Below are 14,536 nucleotides of genomic sequence, written 5' to 3' on the forward strand. Positions count from 1 at the left end.
TGAGACAGTCATGGCTTCCCTCAAAGAATCCTGGGAAGTGTAGTTTGTGAAGGGTGCTAAGAGACTCCTATTCCCCTGAGAGAATGGTTTAACAGTCAGCCACTCTGATTGAAGGTCTGTGAGGGGAACAGGGCTTCTCCTAGCAACTCTCAGCACCCTTCACTAACTACACTTCCCAGGATTCTTTGAGAGAAGCCATGACTGTCCAAAGTGAAATAAAGACCTGGTGTGGATGTGGCCAGGGACAGCTTTAGTTTAAATTTGGGTGGGAGGCTACTTGTATCTGCTGTAGAATAAAAAGGGGAGGAGGAAGCCTGAAAAAGAATGATTCTGTTTACAATGTTTTCCTTTTGGAAAGGAAAGGGGCTTCCCTTCTGCCCAGTGCCCACCCACCCAATCTCCTCCCCTCCCACTCCCTGCCCCTCCCCTGGGTCAGTGTTGGTCTACGACCTGGGAGACCAGGGTTCGAATCCCCACACAGCCATGAAGCTGACTGGGTGACCTTGGGCCAGTCACTGCCTCTCAGCCTCAGAGGAAGGCAATGGTGAAATCACCTCTGAATACCATTTACCATGAAAACCCTATCCAAAGGGTCGCCATAGGTGGGGATTGACTTGAAGGCAGTCCATTTCCATTTTCAAACATGATTGCATAGAAATGAATCCCATTGAACTCAAAAAATATGCAAATGATCAAACCCACCCTCCCTTCTCCTCCCCCCTATCCCCTCCTCTTGCCCCTTCCCTCCCCCTTCCTTGGCCCCTCCCTCCCCATCTCCTTCCAATCCCCTCTTTCCCCTTCCCCCTCCTCCCCTCCCCCTCCCCTTCCTCCTCCCCATGGTCAGTTTTACCTATCTTAAACATGATTGCATGAAAGTAAATCCCATTGAACTCTATAAGCATGCAAATGATCAAATCAGTCCTCTCCTCCCCCTTCCTTTGCCCCCCTCCAATACGCTGCTTCCCATTCCCACTCCTCCTCCCCCATGGTCAGTTTTTCCTATCCTAACCAAGATTGCATAGGAGTAAAATCCCATTGAAAATAAGCATGCAAATGATCAGACCTGCTTTTACCCTCTCCTCTCCTGCAATCAGCCCAAATAATAGAAAGAAGACATGTGCTGTGCTGATCTTGTTTTAGCAGGGAGGAAGCAACATTATTAAGACAGTTGATATAGTTCAGATGGTCACTTTGAATATGTCTGATTTCCTTTGCAATTTTAGTGAAGTTTCCTATAGGAAATCATTTTCTTTTGTTTCTATTTCTGTGAATATGTGAATTACAGCAACACTTTGCAAAGTTTATACTAAAAAAACTCCAAACATAATTATGGAATAATGGCACTGACTTCTGCAGAATAGTCTCCAGTGGACCTCAGGAATGTCTCAATTTGCACAAGATAAAACTGTGGGAAGTGAAATATATTCTAGCAAAATGCTAGGTGTGCTCTATGTTTTTAATTGACTGTGCCCACCTTGCCTTAAATGAACCTTGTAACAGAGAGGTTAGTTCCATGTGGCATAGGCATCACCTCTTGTCATCTTTCTCCAAAAGAAAAAACATCAAAGGGGAAGAAGGAAGAGTTGGATTTAATTTAAAGAGCTAAGAGACTTCTGTACCAAGCTGTACCAGTGAAACTCAAAAGTTTGTCACTAGCCCCGTTAGCAGTTGCAATTCATCACAGAGAACAAAATGAACTCGGCAGCAGGCAATTAGTGTCTACTGTGTGAACCTAATGGTTCCCGTTTGTGGTGAGCAATGAGCACAAACTAGTAATCAAGGCATAATTTATCTTGGGCAAATTTTAAGTGCAAACCCCAGCAGAGATCAGAATAAGTGATGCCAAAGCGGAGTTGGAAGATAAGGTGTGTTGTGATGGTACGGAGGCCCCCTTCCCAAGGAGGACTGCAACCAGTTGGATTCTCTGATGGCATGTGAATTCAAGAGCATGGATGGGGCACAGGGTTGACCAGCCCGTTTGTGGTTCTGAAAGAAAAAAGCTCCACATTTTCAGGACCTCAGGCACAACTTAAATATAGGTTTTTGCCCAAAAGGAATCTGGGTATAGTTCTTTTACAACTGCATGCAGTGAGGTTCACAGTTGCTTCCTGAATGGATCGACATCCCATGCTGGTTGATTCAGGTGTTTCTGGGGGTGTTGCAAGGCACTTTGAGAATTTTGGGGATTTCAAAAGGGTAGATGACCTCACTTTGAGAGAGGGGTCTACTCTGCTTCAAAAGATGTGCAGAGTTTTGATGGCTCGGGAGGCACGTTCAGGCCCCTCTCACAGGTCAACACTTAGCCCCATTGCTAGCTCAGTGCTGTGAAGTTTCACAAAAAACTGTATGCAAGGGGAGAAATTTGTGTAGTTCACACTTTAATGTGAATATCATCTACTACGTTCTTCCCAGGCAAAAACATGAACCAAAATGCAGCTAACCTTTCGAACAGCCTTTCCCAACCTTTGGGTCCCCAGATGTTGTTGGACTACAGTCCAGCAACATCTGGAGACCCAAAGGTTGGGAAAGGCTGCTTTAGACTTTGCACTTCTGCTGAATTTTACAGAGCAGTACTGAATTAGGTGGACTAACGGTCCGATGAGGCATAAGGCAGTTTGTCTCTGCTTAAATCCACACAGGCTCCAGCTGTTTTAATCCTTGAATGAAGCTGGGGGTGGGTATTTTCCATGGGCAATGAGCAGGAAAGGGTTAATCAGCCCCTAACAATTGTCCACTCAACCTGAAGCCATCTGCAGTGGCTTTACATGACAAAATAAAACTCTCGGGGTGAGAGGAGCATGGAGTCAGAGAAATCCGTTGTGACCATCAGTGGTGGCTGGTGCCCATTGGGACTGGTGGGGCAGAAGTAGGTGGAGCCAAAGCAATGCCAGGCGGAGCCAACTCATTCCAGTTTTGCCCCCGCCCTCCCTCCTGCTGAGTTCCTTCAAGAGCAACACTGAGACTGAGAATGAGGATGTTGACAGCCAGGGCTACTCTCTGGACTGGTTGTAAGTAGGAAGGCAGGCAGGTGGGGGCTGGATGAGGTCTACTTAACAAAATTTGTATACCCCTTGATTGCAAAAAAAACCCCTCTGCACTGTTTGCCAAAAGAATTAAAATATCAATAAAAACAATTAAAAACAAGGAGTTACAAACATTTTAAAAAGAATGTAACACACCAGTCGGCTAAAAAGAGGTTAAAACACATCAGCTTTCTGGATAGGCTTGCCTATACAGAAATGTTTTAAGCCGGCCCCGAAAAGAATTGGTGGGTCGGCCACTGCCCCCACTTGCCCTATTGGACCAGCCTACACTGGTGACAAGGTAGTTCTTCCTTTACTGTTTGATTTTGTTAAAGAGAAATTTATTGTCTGACCGTGAAACCTGCATCCCTCCCGCCCTGCCCCGAAATAATGAGTTCCAGTTAGGAAGGGAATGTTGCGTGGGAGGAAATGTGTTGTGTCTCCTGGTACTAAAACAGGAAAGTCATCCGTCTTCAACCCATTCATTTAGGTAGAAGGGAATTTAGGTTAGTAATATGCAGTTTTCACTGCGAGGTTTCAAGAAGAGTTTAATCGTCTTGGAAGCACCTCACACAAGCCTGAGTTCGGAATCTCCTGGTGTTTGGGAATTAATCAGATATTTGACATTGTTTAGAACAGGAGTGCAGAAATCTTTCCAGCTTGGGGGGGGGGAGATAGATGGTTATCTCCCCCCCATCATAGGCCAAGCTTGGCAGGTGAGCTAAGCCACCCGCTTGTCATCATTATGACATCAAGTGACCTCTTTCTTTTTTTGCATAATTTCTTCCACATCACTTTGGACTCCGCTTCTGAAGATCTGACAATGCGCTGATTGTAAGGTCTTCAAATGCCCCTTTCAAAGCACTGTGCAGAAGATCACTCACGGAGTGGCTTCTGGGGTCATCTGAAGAAGCCCCTCTCAAAGCACTACTGTCTCACTCCAGGGCATGCCCTCAGGGACTAGGGTCCCAGTGACCATTCACCGAAACAGACGCTGCCAAGGACAAGCTTACAGACGCAGCACAGTCCAAACGAGCTAAGGTCAAGCATGGAGAATCAGGCTGGCTCCAAATGTGATTCTGGAGACAAAGACAGGCAACAATCCATGGTCAACATCACAGGGAGTTCAGGCAAGCTACAGCAGAGCAGGGAGACTAGAATCAGCTGCATTATTTCCAACAACTGAAAGACACAAGAAGTTTGCTTTATAGTCTCTGCCTCCCCTAAACCACACCACCACAGCTGCTTACTCAGAAGTAGACCCATTTCAGGGCTAGGCATGACAGCTCTCATGCTCTGTGCTAGGAAGGGACTTCTAAAGATCTAACAATCAGATGATCAGTGAGGCCCGCAAACACCGTATGGGCAAAGCTCCACTGTTACCTGACCCACATCTGTAGGGTAAATAAGTGTGGCTTGGCTGAAATGGCCTCATGGGCCAAATTGAGAGGTCTGGTGGGCCTAATGGGGCCTGCAGATTGGAGGGTCATCAGTCCCAGGTTAGAGATTTCTTAAACTGAAGCATTCTTTCTTTTAGTAGTGGCATCTGCAAGAGAGGTAAAACCAAAAGAGTATTTTTCTCTAAAATGGTTGTTGCATTTGAGTAAGCAATTGTTCTACCCCATTCATTTCAATACAAAGGAAACACAAAATGAATGATCGTATTGGCTGGATTGATTTCCAGTCCGAACAGGAAATGAATAAGCAAACGGCAGCAATTTCCACTCCTTTCTCATCTGAATTCTCCGACATCCCTGTCAGTTCCCTGCCCCTGTTCTGAGCTGGGCTGTACGTAATAGTCAGCCTGTTTCTGCCTGCTGGGGGTTTTGAAGGGTCCCCATCCTTTAGGCAAATAAAGCTAGCAGAAGGATGGCCATCACTGATGCAGAAAAAGGAGGGGGAGCTACAGACTGCTTCCATCCATGGTTTAGCTCTGCTTGTCTCTCGCTTAGTATCTAATTTCCCCTCAAAATTAGGATGGAGAGGAGCAGTGGCGGCTAGTGCCACCAGCCGCCACTGGAGAGGAGCAAGGCAAATCAGGACCCAGGGCAGAGGCGTCTTGTAGCAGTCGTCAGTGACAATTACAAAAGAGAACAGAGTCCATTGATTTTAAATCTGTTTTAAATCAGCTGTCTGCAGTTCCTCTTGCAGAGTGTTGAGGCAGTTGCACGGTCAAGAAACAAGGTTGTTTGCAGAGGATCACTTCAGGTGCAATGGTAGGAATGGGGGAGAAAACGATTCGGTTAGCTGGTATAGCACAGTGGGGAGGAGAGCCTGGCTGGCAGTCCAGAGTGTGTGAGTTCAAATCCCCGCTCGTGTCTCCTGGGTGTCAAGGGCCAGCTAAAGATCACCCCCACAGTGAGTGGCTCAGGGGTTACGTGCCCTGCCACCTGTGCAGCCATGGGCAAGCTGCATAGCCCAAGAAGCCCAGTTGCCCCCAGCTGGCAGCTGCAGACAAGGAAGGGGCTGGTTTGTGCAGCTGTGGCAAGCTGAGCAGGCCCTAGCCAGCTGGGGAGGACTAGCCTCAGAGGGAGGCGATGGTAAACCCCGTCTGAATACCGCTTACCATGAAAACCCTATTCATAGGGTCGCCATAAGTCGGGATCGACTTGAAGGCAGTCCAATTTGCAATGCTTTTTTTTTTTTTTTTTGCTTTCAGATCGGAACTGACTGGGATGCCAAGGAGAGGATATTCCGGAACTTTGGTGGACTCATTGGGCCGATGGATGAGCCGATTGGCATGCATAAGTGGGGAAAGGGGCCTAATGTCACCGTTACGGTCATCTGGGTGGACCCCATAAACATCATTGCTGCTACCTATGATATTCTGATAGAGTCGAGCGCAGAGTTTACTCACTACAAGCCGCCTTTGAATTTGCCTCTCCGGCCTGGAGTCTGGACCGTTAAGATCCTGCATCACTGGGTCCCTGTCGCTGAAACCAAATTCCTGGTCTCTCCTCTGACATTTTCCAACAGGCAAGCCATCAGGCAAGGTAAGTTGCTTTGCAAACATAACGATTCTTTGCTGTTACTGCTTGCCCATTGAGAGAAAAGAATGGTGAGCCAGATGGGCCTTTGGTCGGATCCAGAGAGGCTCTTCTTATGTTCTTTTTTTTAAAATAACAATGTGGTGATGGCCACCAACTTAGATGACTTTAAAAAGGAATTAGACAGATAGGGGAGGGCCATAGCTCAGGGCTTATCCACACAGGAGAATTAAAGACATTGTTTTTACCTCCATTTTCTATTTGTACTGTCCACAGTAAGGGCTCAATGCCAGCTGCAAACACAGTGTTTTCTATTCACACTGAAGGGAAGGGAAGTGCAACTATTTGTATTTTCACAGGTATGATAGAGCTGAAATACAAATCTTTGTTTGAGCAGTGCTATGCTAATCTATTTCTGTGTATAATGTTGTATGTATATTCTTTTTTATGACGTTATGGTATTTTATGTAAACCGCTTAGGGATTTTACATATTAAGCAGTATATAAATAATATTAATGAATAATGAACCCCCCCCCCTCTCTCTCTCTCCTTGCATTGAGCAGGGGGTTGGACTCAATGGTCTTTTAGGCCCCTTCCAACTCTACTATTCTATGATTCTACTTGACCCCATGAAATTAGGCTGAGAGCCACAGATTGCCCAGACCTGATCTAGACACATAGGGACAGTCAGCTGCTGAGGCATGGGAAATCCCACCCTTCCATGCATTCAGCCTGCACTAGGGGTTGGAGAATCTTTTCCAACCCAAGGGCTGCATTCCCTTCTAGGCAAGCTTCCGGGGGCCACATGACAGTGGTGAGCAGAGTCAGAGGCAAAAGTGGGCAGAATGTAATTTTTTACAGTAGGCTGATTTCTACACACACTCACACACCCCTCTCTGCCCGCCATCCATGTAAGCAAGAGGCATGATCAGAATTCAACATGTTCCGGCCAGGCAAAAACAGCCAGGGTGCAATGCAGGGCCAGGGAGTGGTGTGGCCCAGGGACAGTTCTGAGGGCCAGATAGGGAGGCATAGAGGGCCACATTTGGCCCCTGAGCTGGAAGCTTCCCACCCCTGGCTTCCACAGTCGGAATACCATAGAAAAGGAGCCATAATCGCAAGAAGCACACTAAGGCTAGAACAGCCTGTGAGCTAATATGTTAGAAGGGCATTGTCAGTGCAAGCATTTGGGTGTGCATGTCCTCCTCCAAGACTTTACAGTTCAGACCCATTATGCTCCATGGAGAAAATTATTATAAAGCCTCTTAGCTTTTTTTAAAAAAGCATTTTGTCACTTGATCACTACTTCTGTTATTTAACCTTATTTCCAATGCCAGATAAATGCTATGAAACTCTGACAGAAAAATTGGAACACCTCAAGGAGTCATTTTCATGATATTTTGTGAACAATGCTGTGGCTGCCACACACACACACATACACAGATCCCAACCCACTTCTAGATTCAAAGAGCAGTGTAATGAAGTCTGTCTTTACAAAGGAAAAATAATAGGACTGAATTGAAAGATGGGGGGATAATTCATTTTCTGCTGACTTTTTCAGCAACGTTGAAAAATATCTCTTCTTCCAGTGATTTTTCTTTTCAGAGATCATGTCAAAAGGGGGGTGAATGCCTATTCAGAGTGAGGTGCAATGAGACGCAAGAAGAATTGGCTTTGTTTTCCCTTGTCGATATTGTCTAATCTGCATATCAATGTGGCATAATTAGCTACGATCACTTGAAGATGAGGAGAAAATGGCACCAGAGTGGCAAAACAGAGAGGAAACAATGGCTGCAAGCAGTCACACACACACACACACAAAGATGAATTAAGGGGGGTTGTGGAAAATGTTTCAGACTTTCCCAAATCTTCAGGAAAGTGCAATCAGAATGATCGGGGGGTGGAGCAATTCCCCTTTGTGGGGACAACATTTGGGGCATTTTAGTTTAGAGAAAAAAACAAGTAAGTGGAGACACAATAAAGGTGGGTAAAATAATGCATGGTATGGAGAAGGCAGGGATGGAAATATCTGTCAATTTTGGTTCTGCCCATTTCTCCTTTTTCCAATCTTAAATTCAGCTCTCCACATTTCTGCAGCAATTGGCAATTTTTTGAAAAAAGAATCTTCGTGAAAGTTCCCAAGTATTTTAGTGCAAATTTCTCTCGTTAAACACATTTTTGTAGGCAGTTTTGACGAATGTACACATTTTTGTGAGCAGTTTCTCATTGTTAGGTCCAAACCCAACACGCAAGCTGCCCTGTCTACCCCAACTCGCTTATTACACCCGGGAAGAGTGCGGAGCTGAGTGCAAATGAACCCGCTATCAGAGATCAAGTAACACGAGACAAAAACCTTTGCAAAGGGGACCCAATACTTACAAGCCGAAGCAGGCCAGCATGGGAACCTCGTTTATTGGTATCATAAGGTTTATATAGGGCTCACCCCGAAGTTTACAATATCGGGTTCACGTCATCAAATACAAAGAAAACAATTGCTAACTATCATAGCTTTGGGGCATATGTAAGGAGGTAAAGGGGTACCGGGGGAAGGACAAAGTGGAAACATCAAGACTATCTCTTAGACTCTATGTCTGCATATTTCGCATGTCCTTGAGATAAGCACTATGCAGGAGCAGACAAAGGTACTGTTGAGGGGAGGCCCAGCTGCAACCGGGCGCCCCCGTAAACTGGAGACAGACATGACAGTACATTGCTTACATATCAAAGGAGTATTACAAGCCAAGGATATGAGGGGCATTGGAATAGCGTTTGACATTTCTATGCAAGGCACATTAGTAGCAATAAGCAAGGCCATAAGCATAAATGTGATACAGAAATGCATAGTAGGGAAGTTTCCAGCTTAAACCGGCTTTTATTATGCGAGCCACTGGAATGTTGGTAAGGGTCAGGTCACCAGGAAATAAACCGACATTAAGTCAAATAAAGGCCACTTTGATTCTATGTCCCATAAAGCCCAAGCTGGTTTAGATAAGACAAGTGAACTATAGTTTTACAGACACTGGGGATTTCAATTTACCCCTAACAGTCCCCCCTTTCAGCCCTGAGAGACTGACTAGTCTCTCAGGTAGCTGCATTTCCTTGCTTGGGTTGCCAAAGAGGTCTCAACGCCATTTCCATGTAAGTCGGTTGTGGTTTTCGGGAAAAGGACAGTGTGAGCTTGCCTAAACAGACCGAGGCCAATTGCATCAAATTAGGAATACATTGCAAACAACAGCAAACAGAGATCAACAAGGCAAGTACCATAGCAATGTAGAATAAAATTTTGTGCCAATCAGGCCATGCAGAAAACCAGTCAGAAAACCCAGAGAACAAAGAGAAATTCCCCATGCGCTCTACCTCATGATAAATGTTTCCGATATCGTTAATGTGTTTAATGACGTCAGCCTTGCTGTCCGTAATATGGGTACAACATTCACTCCCTATTAACGAACAGACCCCCCCGTGAGAGCTCAATAAAAAATCCAAGGCGAGCCTGTTTTGCAAAACTACAGTTCTAATTTGTCCTTGTTCATTTGTAAGATCTGAAAAGGAAATAGCCGAATCATTCATAAAACACTCAAAGGCTTGAGAAAGTTCTATGAGTTCCTGGTATGTTTTGGCTGCGCCATACATTGGAAAGAATCCTCTCAGCACTGCCTCCCCTGTGCCCCTCTTGTTGCGGCGGCGCAGAGTGGGCAGTGTGGGGGAAACCCGGAGCCCTGATACCACCCTTCCCAGGGTGCAGGTCCAAGAGCCCGATACTGGTAGTTTCCTTACCGCCGAGTGCCCACAAAGCCACCAGAGTCCAGCTGGGGTTTGGTGGTCCACTAAGTCCGTGAGGAAAGGCACCAGATGATGGTCCGCAAAAGTCAGCCGCAACAGATGCTGCCAGATGGCTAACCAAGTCAAGCCCTCTGCTCTGTGTGTTCCATTTAAAAACGTCCAATTACCCGGGTTTGTAGAGTAAATCAAGCCATCACACATCATCCCACCCGTTGGCTGGCTTCCGCTGCCTACACAGACTGATCTGGCGATGGGCCCGCTGAGAACCAGCCCCCCTTCTAGTTCCTGTGAGCTGGAATGTGAGGCAAAGGAAAGATATTCTTTCAACGGCAAAGGGGCCCCAGTCAAGGGGACTCCAGCCTGTCCATGTGGTGGTGTGTGTGCACAGACATAACAAGTGCCTTTTTTTGGAGCTGTTTCTTCCATTAAGGCAACAAACGTGTTCCCATCCCACCCATCGCCTATTTTAGTATTTCTTTGTTTAAACCCGCCTAATGTCTTTACGTTATATGTAGCCTGTGTTACCTGCTTCTGTACGGGTTTCTGAGCGCTCAGTTTATCATTCAGCCACGCATAGCAAGACGGTATACCAATACCCACACAAAACTTTGGTTTTTCTGTTATCCTGGGCTGATTTCGATTATCTTGTATCTGAAAAGTAAGCACGTTATACTCTGTTCTTATGGACTTTATATCCACATTAGGGGGGCAACCATAGTTAGGCATAGGGCGATATTGTCTGCACCGAAGTGCAAGTCTGATGGGCCATTCAATTTCCACTCGGATACAATGTGCAATCCAGCTGCCTGTATAGTTATGTTGCAATATAACAGCTGCTTTATGACACAAACGTCCCGCAATATCAGCCTTCACCATTCCTTCCTTTATCTGGTCCACATCATACAGGAAGGGATCTGGACAGTCCTGTGTTTTCGGAATTGTTCGTCCAAAGTCTTTCAGATAGTAATAGTCATTGTCACTGCATATTTTCACATTGGAGGGGCAACATAGAGGCCAGGCATGATGAATCAAAACACCCACAACCCACAAGTAGGCAGACATCCTCCATCCCTGCTGGGGCATTTCTGCGTTGATGTTTACTCGATGTCTGCGTCCTGGAAATGGAGCTGGGCCGCCTGCCACTGGCCTGTTTCTTCGTTTCTCTGCAAACGTAATTTGGGGACCTGGGGGGGGGGTGCCGCTACCACGGCAGGCTTTATGTGGGAATGATGTATCCACGACTTCCGTCCTTCCAGGAAGATGGCTGCTTGTGTGGTTAAAAGGACTTGGTGTGGTCCTGTGTATCTTGACTGCAAAGGATCGCCCCTCACGAATTTCTTTGCCCAGACAAAGTCCCCCGGACAGTATGGATGCACCTGGTCCTCAAGGGGCACCGTCTCGGTGGATCCGGCAGCTTTCCACAGTTCACGGAGTCTATTCTGCAGAGAAAGATACTGGGATACAGTTATGTGGTCCCCCCCCCAATAGTGAAACATCCACATTTGGCAAGCTCCCCCCTTTCGTAGGAGGCCTGCCATACATTAATTCAAACGGCGAGAGCCCTAAGGCTCGGGTAGGGCGGGTGCGCAAATGGAAAAGAACGAGAGGGAGTACCTGAGGCCACCTTAAACCTGTTTCCTGAGTATACTTAGCCAATGCCGTCTTAATTTCCCGGTTCTGTCTCTCCGTCGCCCCGGATGATTGTGGATGATAAACAGTGTGGAATAAATGTTTAATTCCCAGACCTTCTTTGACTTTTGCCAAAATCTGTCCTGTAAAGTGTGTTCCTCGGTCTGAGTCTATTACCTCTGGAACCCCGAACCGCGGTATTATTTCTTTCAGCAGCAATTTGGCCACCGTTGTGGCGGTGGCATTTGTGGTTGGGAATGCCTCTACCCATGCTGTTAAAGGACATACCATGACCAAAAGATGTTTCTTTCCTTCTGCTTTTGGGAGATCAACAAAGTCCATTTGAAGATGTAAAAATGGTGCAGCCGGTACGGGTCTACCCCCTTGCGGGGCCCTGTTTGGTAAAGCTGGGCCGTTTGCTTGGCAAATGTGACATGCTTTCACTATTGCACCACATACTGGTTGGATTCCGGGAGCATACCAGAAGCGTGTAATCGAGTCCACTAACGCGTGTGTACCGTAATGGCCTCCACGGTCATGGAACCACTTCGCTGCTGTGTGGTACAAGGCTCTGGGAAGGCATGCTCGACCGTCAGGCATAGTCCATAACCGCTGTTTCAGGATCGCTCCTAGCTCGGTCCATCGCTTCAGTTCCTGTGGGGGTATTAAAACAGATACAGGCGGGACAAAAGCAGTGGTCGCCAATGCCAAAGTCGGCATGCTTATAGGAAGCAATGCCGCTTGGCGCGCGGTTTGATCTGCCATGGCATTTCCTAGTGTCACAGGATCCTGCTCCTTGGTGTGTGCTTTACAATGGACCACCGCTAGCTGTAAAGGTTCAAGAATAGTTTGTAACAACTTTTGCACGAGTTCCAGATATTGAATTGGTTTTCCCCCTGCAGTTGTAAACCCCCTGTATTTCCACAAATGAATGTGGCAATGTATAACCCCGAAGGCATACCTGCTATCTGTGAAGATAGTCACCTTTTTACCTGCTGACAACTGACACGCTCTGGCCAACATGTAGATTTCTGCTGCTTGCACTCCCCACCGTCCTGGGAGAGCTGCCGCCTCTACCACATCCCATTGCGTTGTTATCGCAAAACCTGTGTATCTTACCCCATTCTGGTAGTAGGAACTGCCGTCCGTGAAGAGAATGACATCTGATTCCGGTAGCGGTTCATCAGACAGATCGGGTCTGACCTGCAAGGTGGATTGCAGCACTTCTACGCAGTCATGGTCTGGGAAAGGCGGGGGCAATTCGGGCAGGAGGGTGGCTGGGTTTAACGGTCCGCAACGTTCAAACCGCACATTAGGATCCTCTAATAGCTCTGCTTCCAGTTGTTGCTGCCTCTGCGCTGAAAACACTTGCGTGGTACCTTTTCGCAGTAAAGCCGACAGTGCATGCGAAGTCCAGACAGTGGTGGAATGACCGAGGGTCAATCCTTTCACCTTGGTCAAAAGTAAGGCCGCCGCAGTCAGCGTGCGTGTGCATGTAGGAGTTCCATGAGCCACATTGTCAATTTGCTGTGAATAAAATGCCACTGGGAAGTGACTGGGACCGTACAGTTGTGTCAGAACTCCGCTAGCTACCCCCGATCTTTCATGAACGAATAAATGAAAGGGTTTACCGTAATTTGGCGGTTTCAAAGACATAGACGTGGCTACACTTTGTTTTAATAGTTCAAACGCCTTTTCATTGTCCCGGCTCCATTGTATCAAATCAGGAGCTTTACTGGCAGTAAGCGCGTGTAGCGGTTTACTCAATTCTCCACAGGATGGCAGCCATGGTCTGCAAAATCCAATCAGTCCCAGGAACCCTCTTAACTGTCTTTTTGTCTTTGGGAGCGGACAATTCTGTATGGTGGAAACGCGCCCGGGATCCACTTGTCGTCCCTTTGGCGTTAAAATGAACCCCAAATGCTTAACTTTCTCTGATAGCCACTGAATTTTCTTCGGGTCAATTTTATGGCCCCTTGAATGCAAGTATAGCAGAAAAGCCTTACCGTCTTCTCGCAGCGCCCCCTGGTGTCCATTTGCAATCAAGATGTCATCAACGTACAAAACAAGAACTGAACCCCCTTTTGGGGTGAACCCCTCGAGGTCATCCTGTAGGCACTGGCTAAACACCCCGGGACTATCACAGTATCCCTGAGGAATTCGGGTCCACACGAAAGAGCGCTGGTCCCATTCGAACCCGAACAAATGCTGCGAATCTGGGTGGAGAGGGATGCTGAAAAAGGCATTTTTTAGATCAATGACGGTAAACCACTTCGCGTCCCATGGGATCTGACTGATGATTGTCACTGGATCTGGAACAACAGTGTGTAAAGGGATCACATACCTGTTTACCGCTCTTAAGTCTTGGCAAAATCTCCACCGGACTGGATCTCCGGGTTTCTTTGGAGGTTTTTTTATAGGTAGTATAGGTGTGTTACAGGGGGTCCGCTGCGGCCGGATGACTCCTTTTGCGATAAAACCTTCAATTATGGGGCGTATGCCTTCTCTTGCTTCTAATGACAGAGGATACTGGGCAACGTTTGGCGGCGGGAGGAAAGGCTTTACCTGGATTCTGACAGGGCTTACCGATCGCAGCAGTCCCACATCTGTATCCTCTGTACCCCATAAATCCGGTGGCAGGTCAGCAAGATCTTCTGGTAAGCTGTGACCTATATGTTTGTTTAATTGTGTTCCCCACAGGCACCCCCAATACACTCATCAATAAACCCACCCCATCAGGGGTGCAGGTTAAGGTAGCCTCCAGTTTACATAACATGTCACGGCCCATTAAAGAAATAGGGCATGAAGCAGAATACAGAAAAACATGGTTAAACATTTTATCATTGTATTTTACTTGCAATGGTATCGTTATGCACATGGGCGTGGGGTTTCCATCTACCCCCATTGTCATTTTCACTTCTTTGCTTAACCAATTGTCAGGTGCAACATTTATCAGGGAATACGTGGCTCCCGTATCCACCAGAAAAGTTACCGGTTGTCCCTGCACGTTCAAAGACAGTCTGGGTTCTTGAATTGGGAGAGAGAGAGAGAGAAAGAAACCTGCCAAAGACATAAGATTCATTAGCCCCGCTCCCAGCCTTTCCCTGTCCACA

General features: G+C 46.8%; 1 protein-coding gene across 2 annotated transcripts in view; it reads left to right on the forward strand.

Annotated features, from left to right (window-relative positions):
* Positions 1-14,536, forward strand: part of XYLT1 (xylosyltransferase 1) — a 305,563-nt gene that overhangs the window by 277,813 nt on the left and 13,214 nt on the right. For both annotated transcript variants that reach the window (XM_061599478.1, XM_061599477.1), the window contains exon 11: positions 5,683-6,016. In XM_061599478.1, coding sequence (XP_061455462.1) covers positions 5,683-6,016 — 334 coding nt within the window. The remainder of the gene's footprint in view (positions 1-5,682; positions 6,017-14,536) is intronic.

The sequence above is a fragment of the Rhineura floridana genome, chromosome 17 (genome assembly GCF_030035675.1).
Source record: "Rhineura floridana isolate rRhiFlo1 chromosome 17, rRhiFlo1.hap2, whole genome shotgun sequence".
NCBI classification, from domain to species: Eukaryota; Metazoa; Chordata; class Lepidosauria; order Squamata; family Rhineuridae; genus Rhineura; species Rhineura floridana.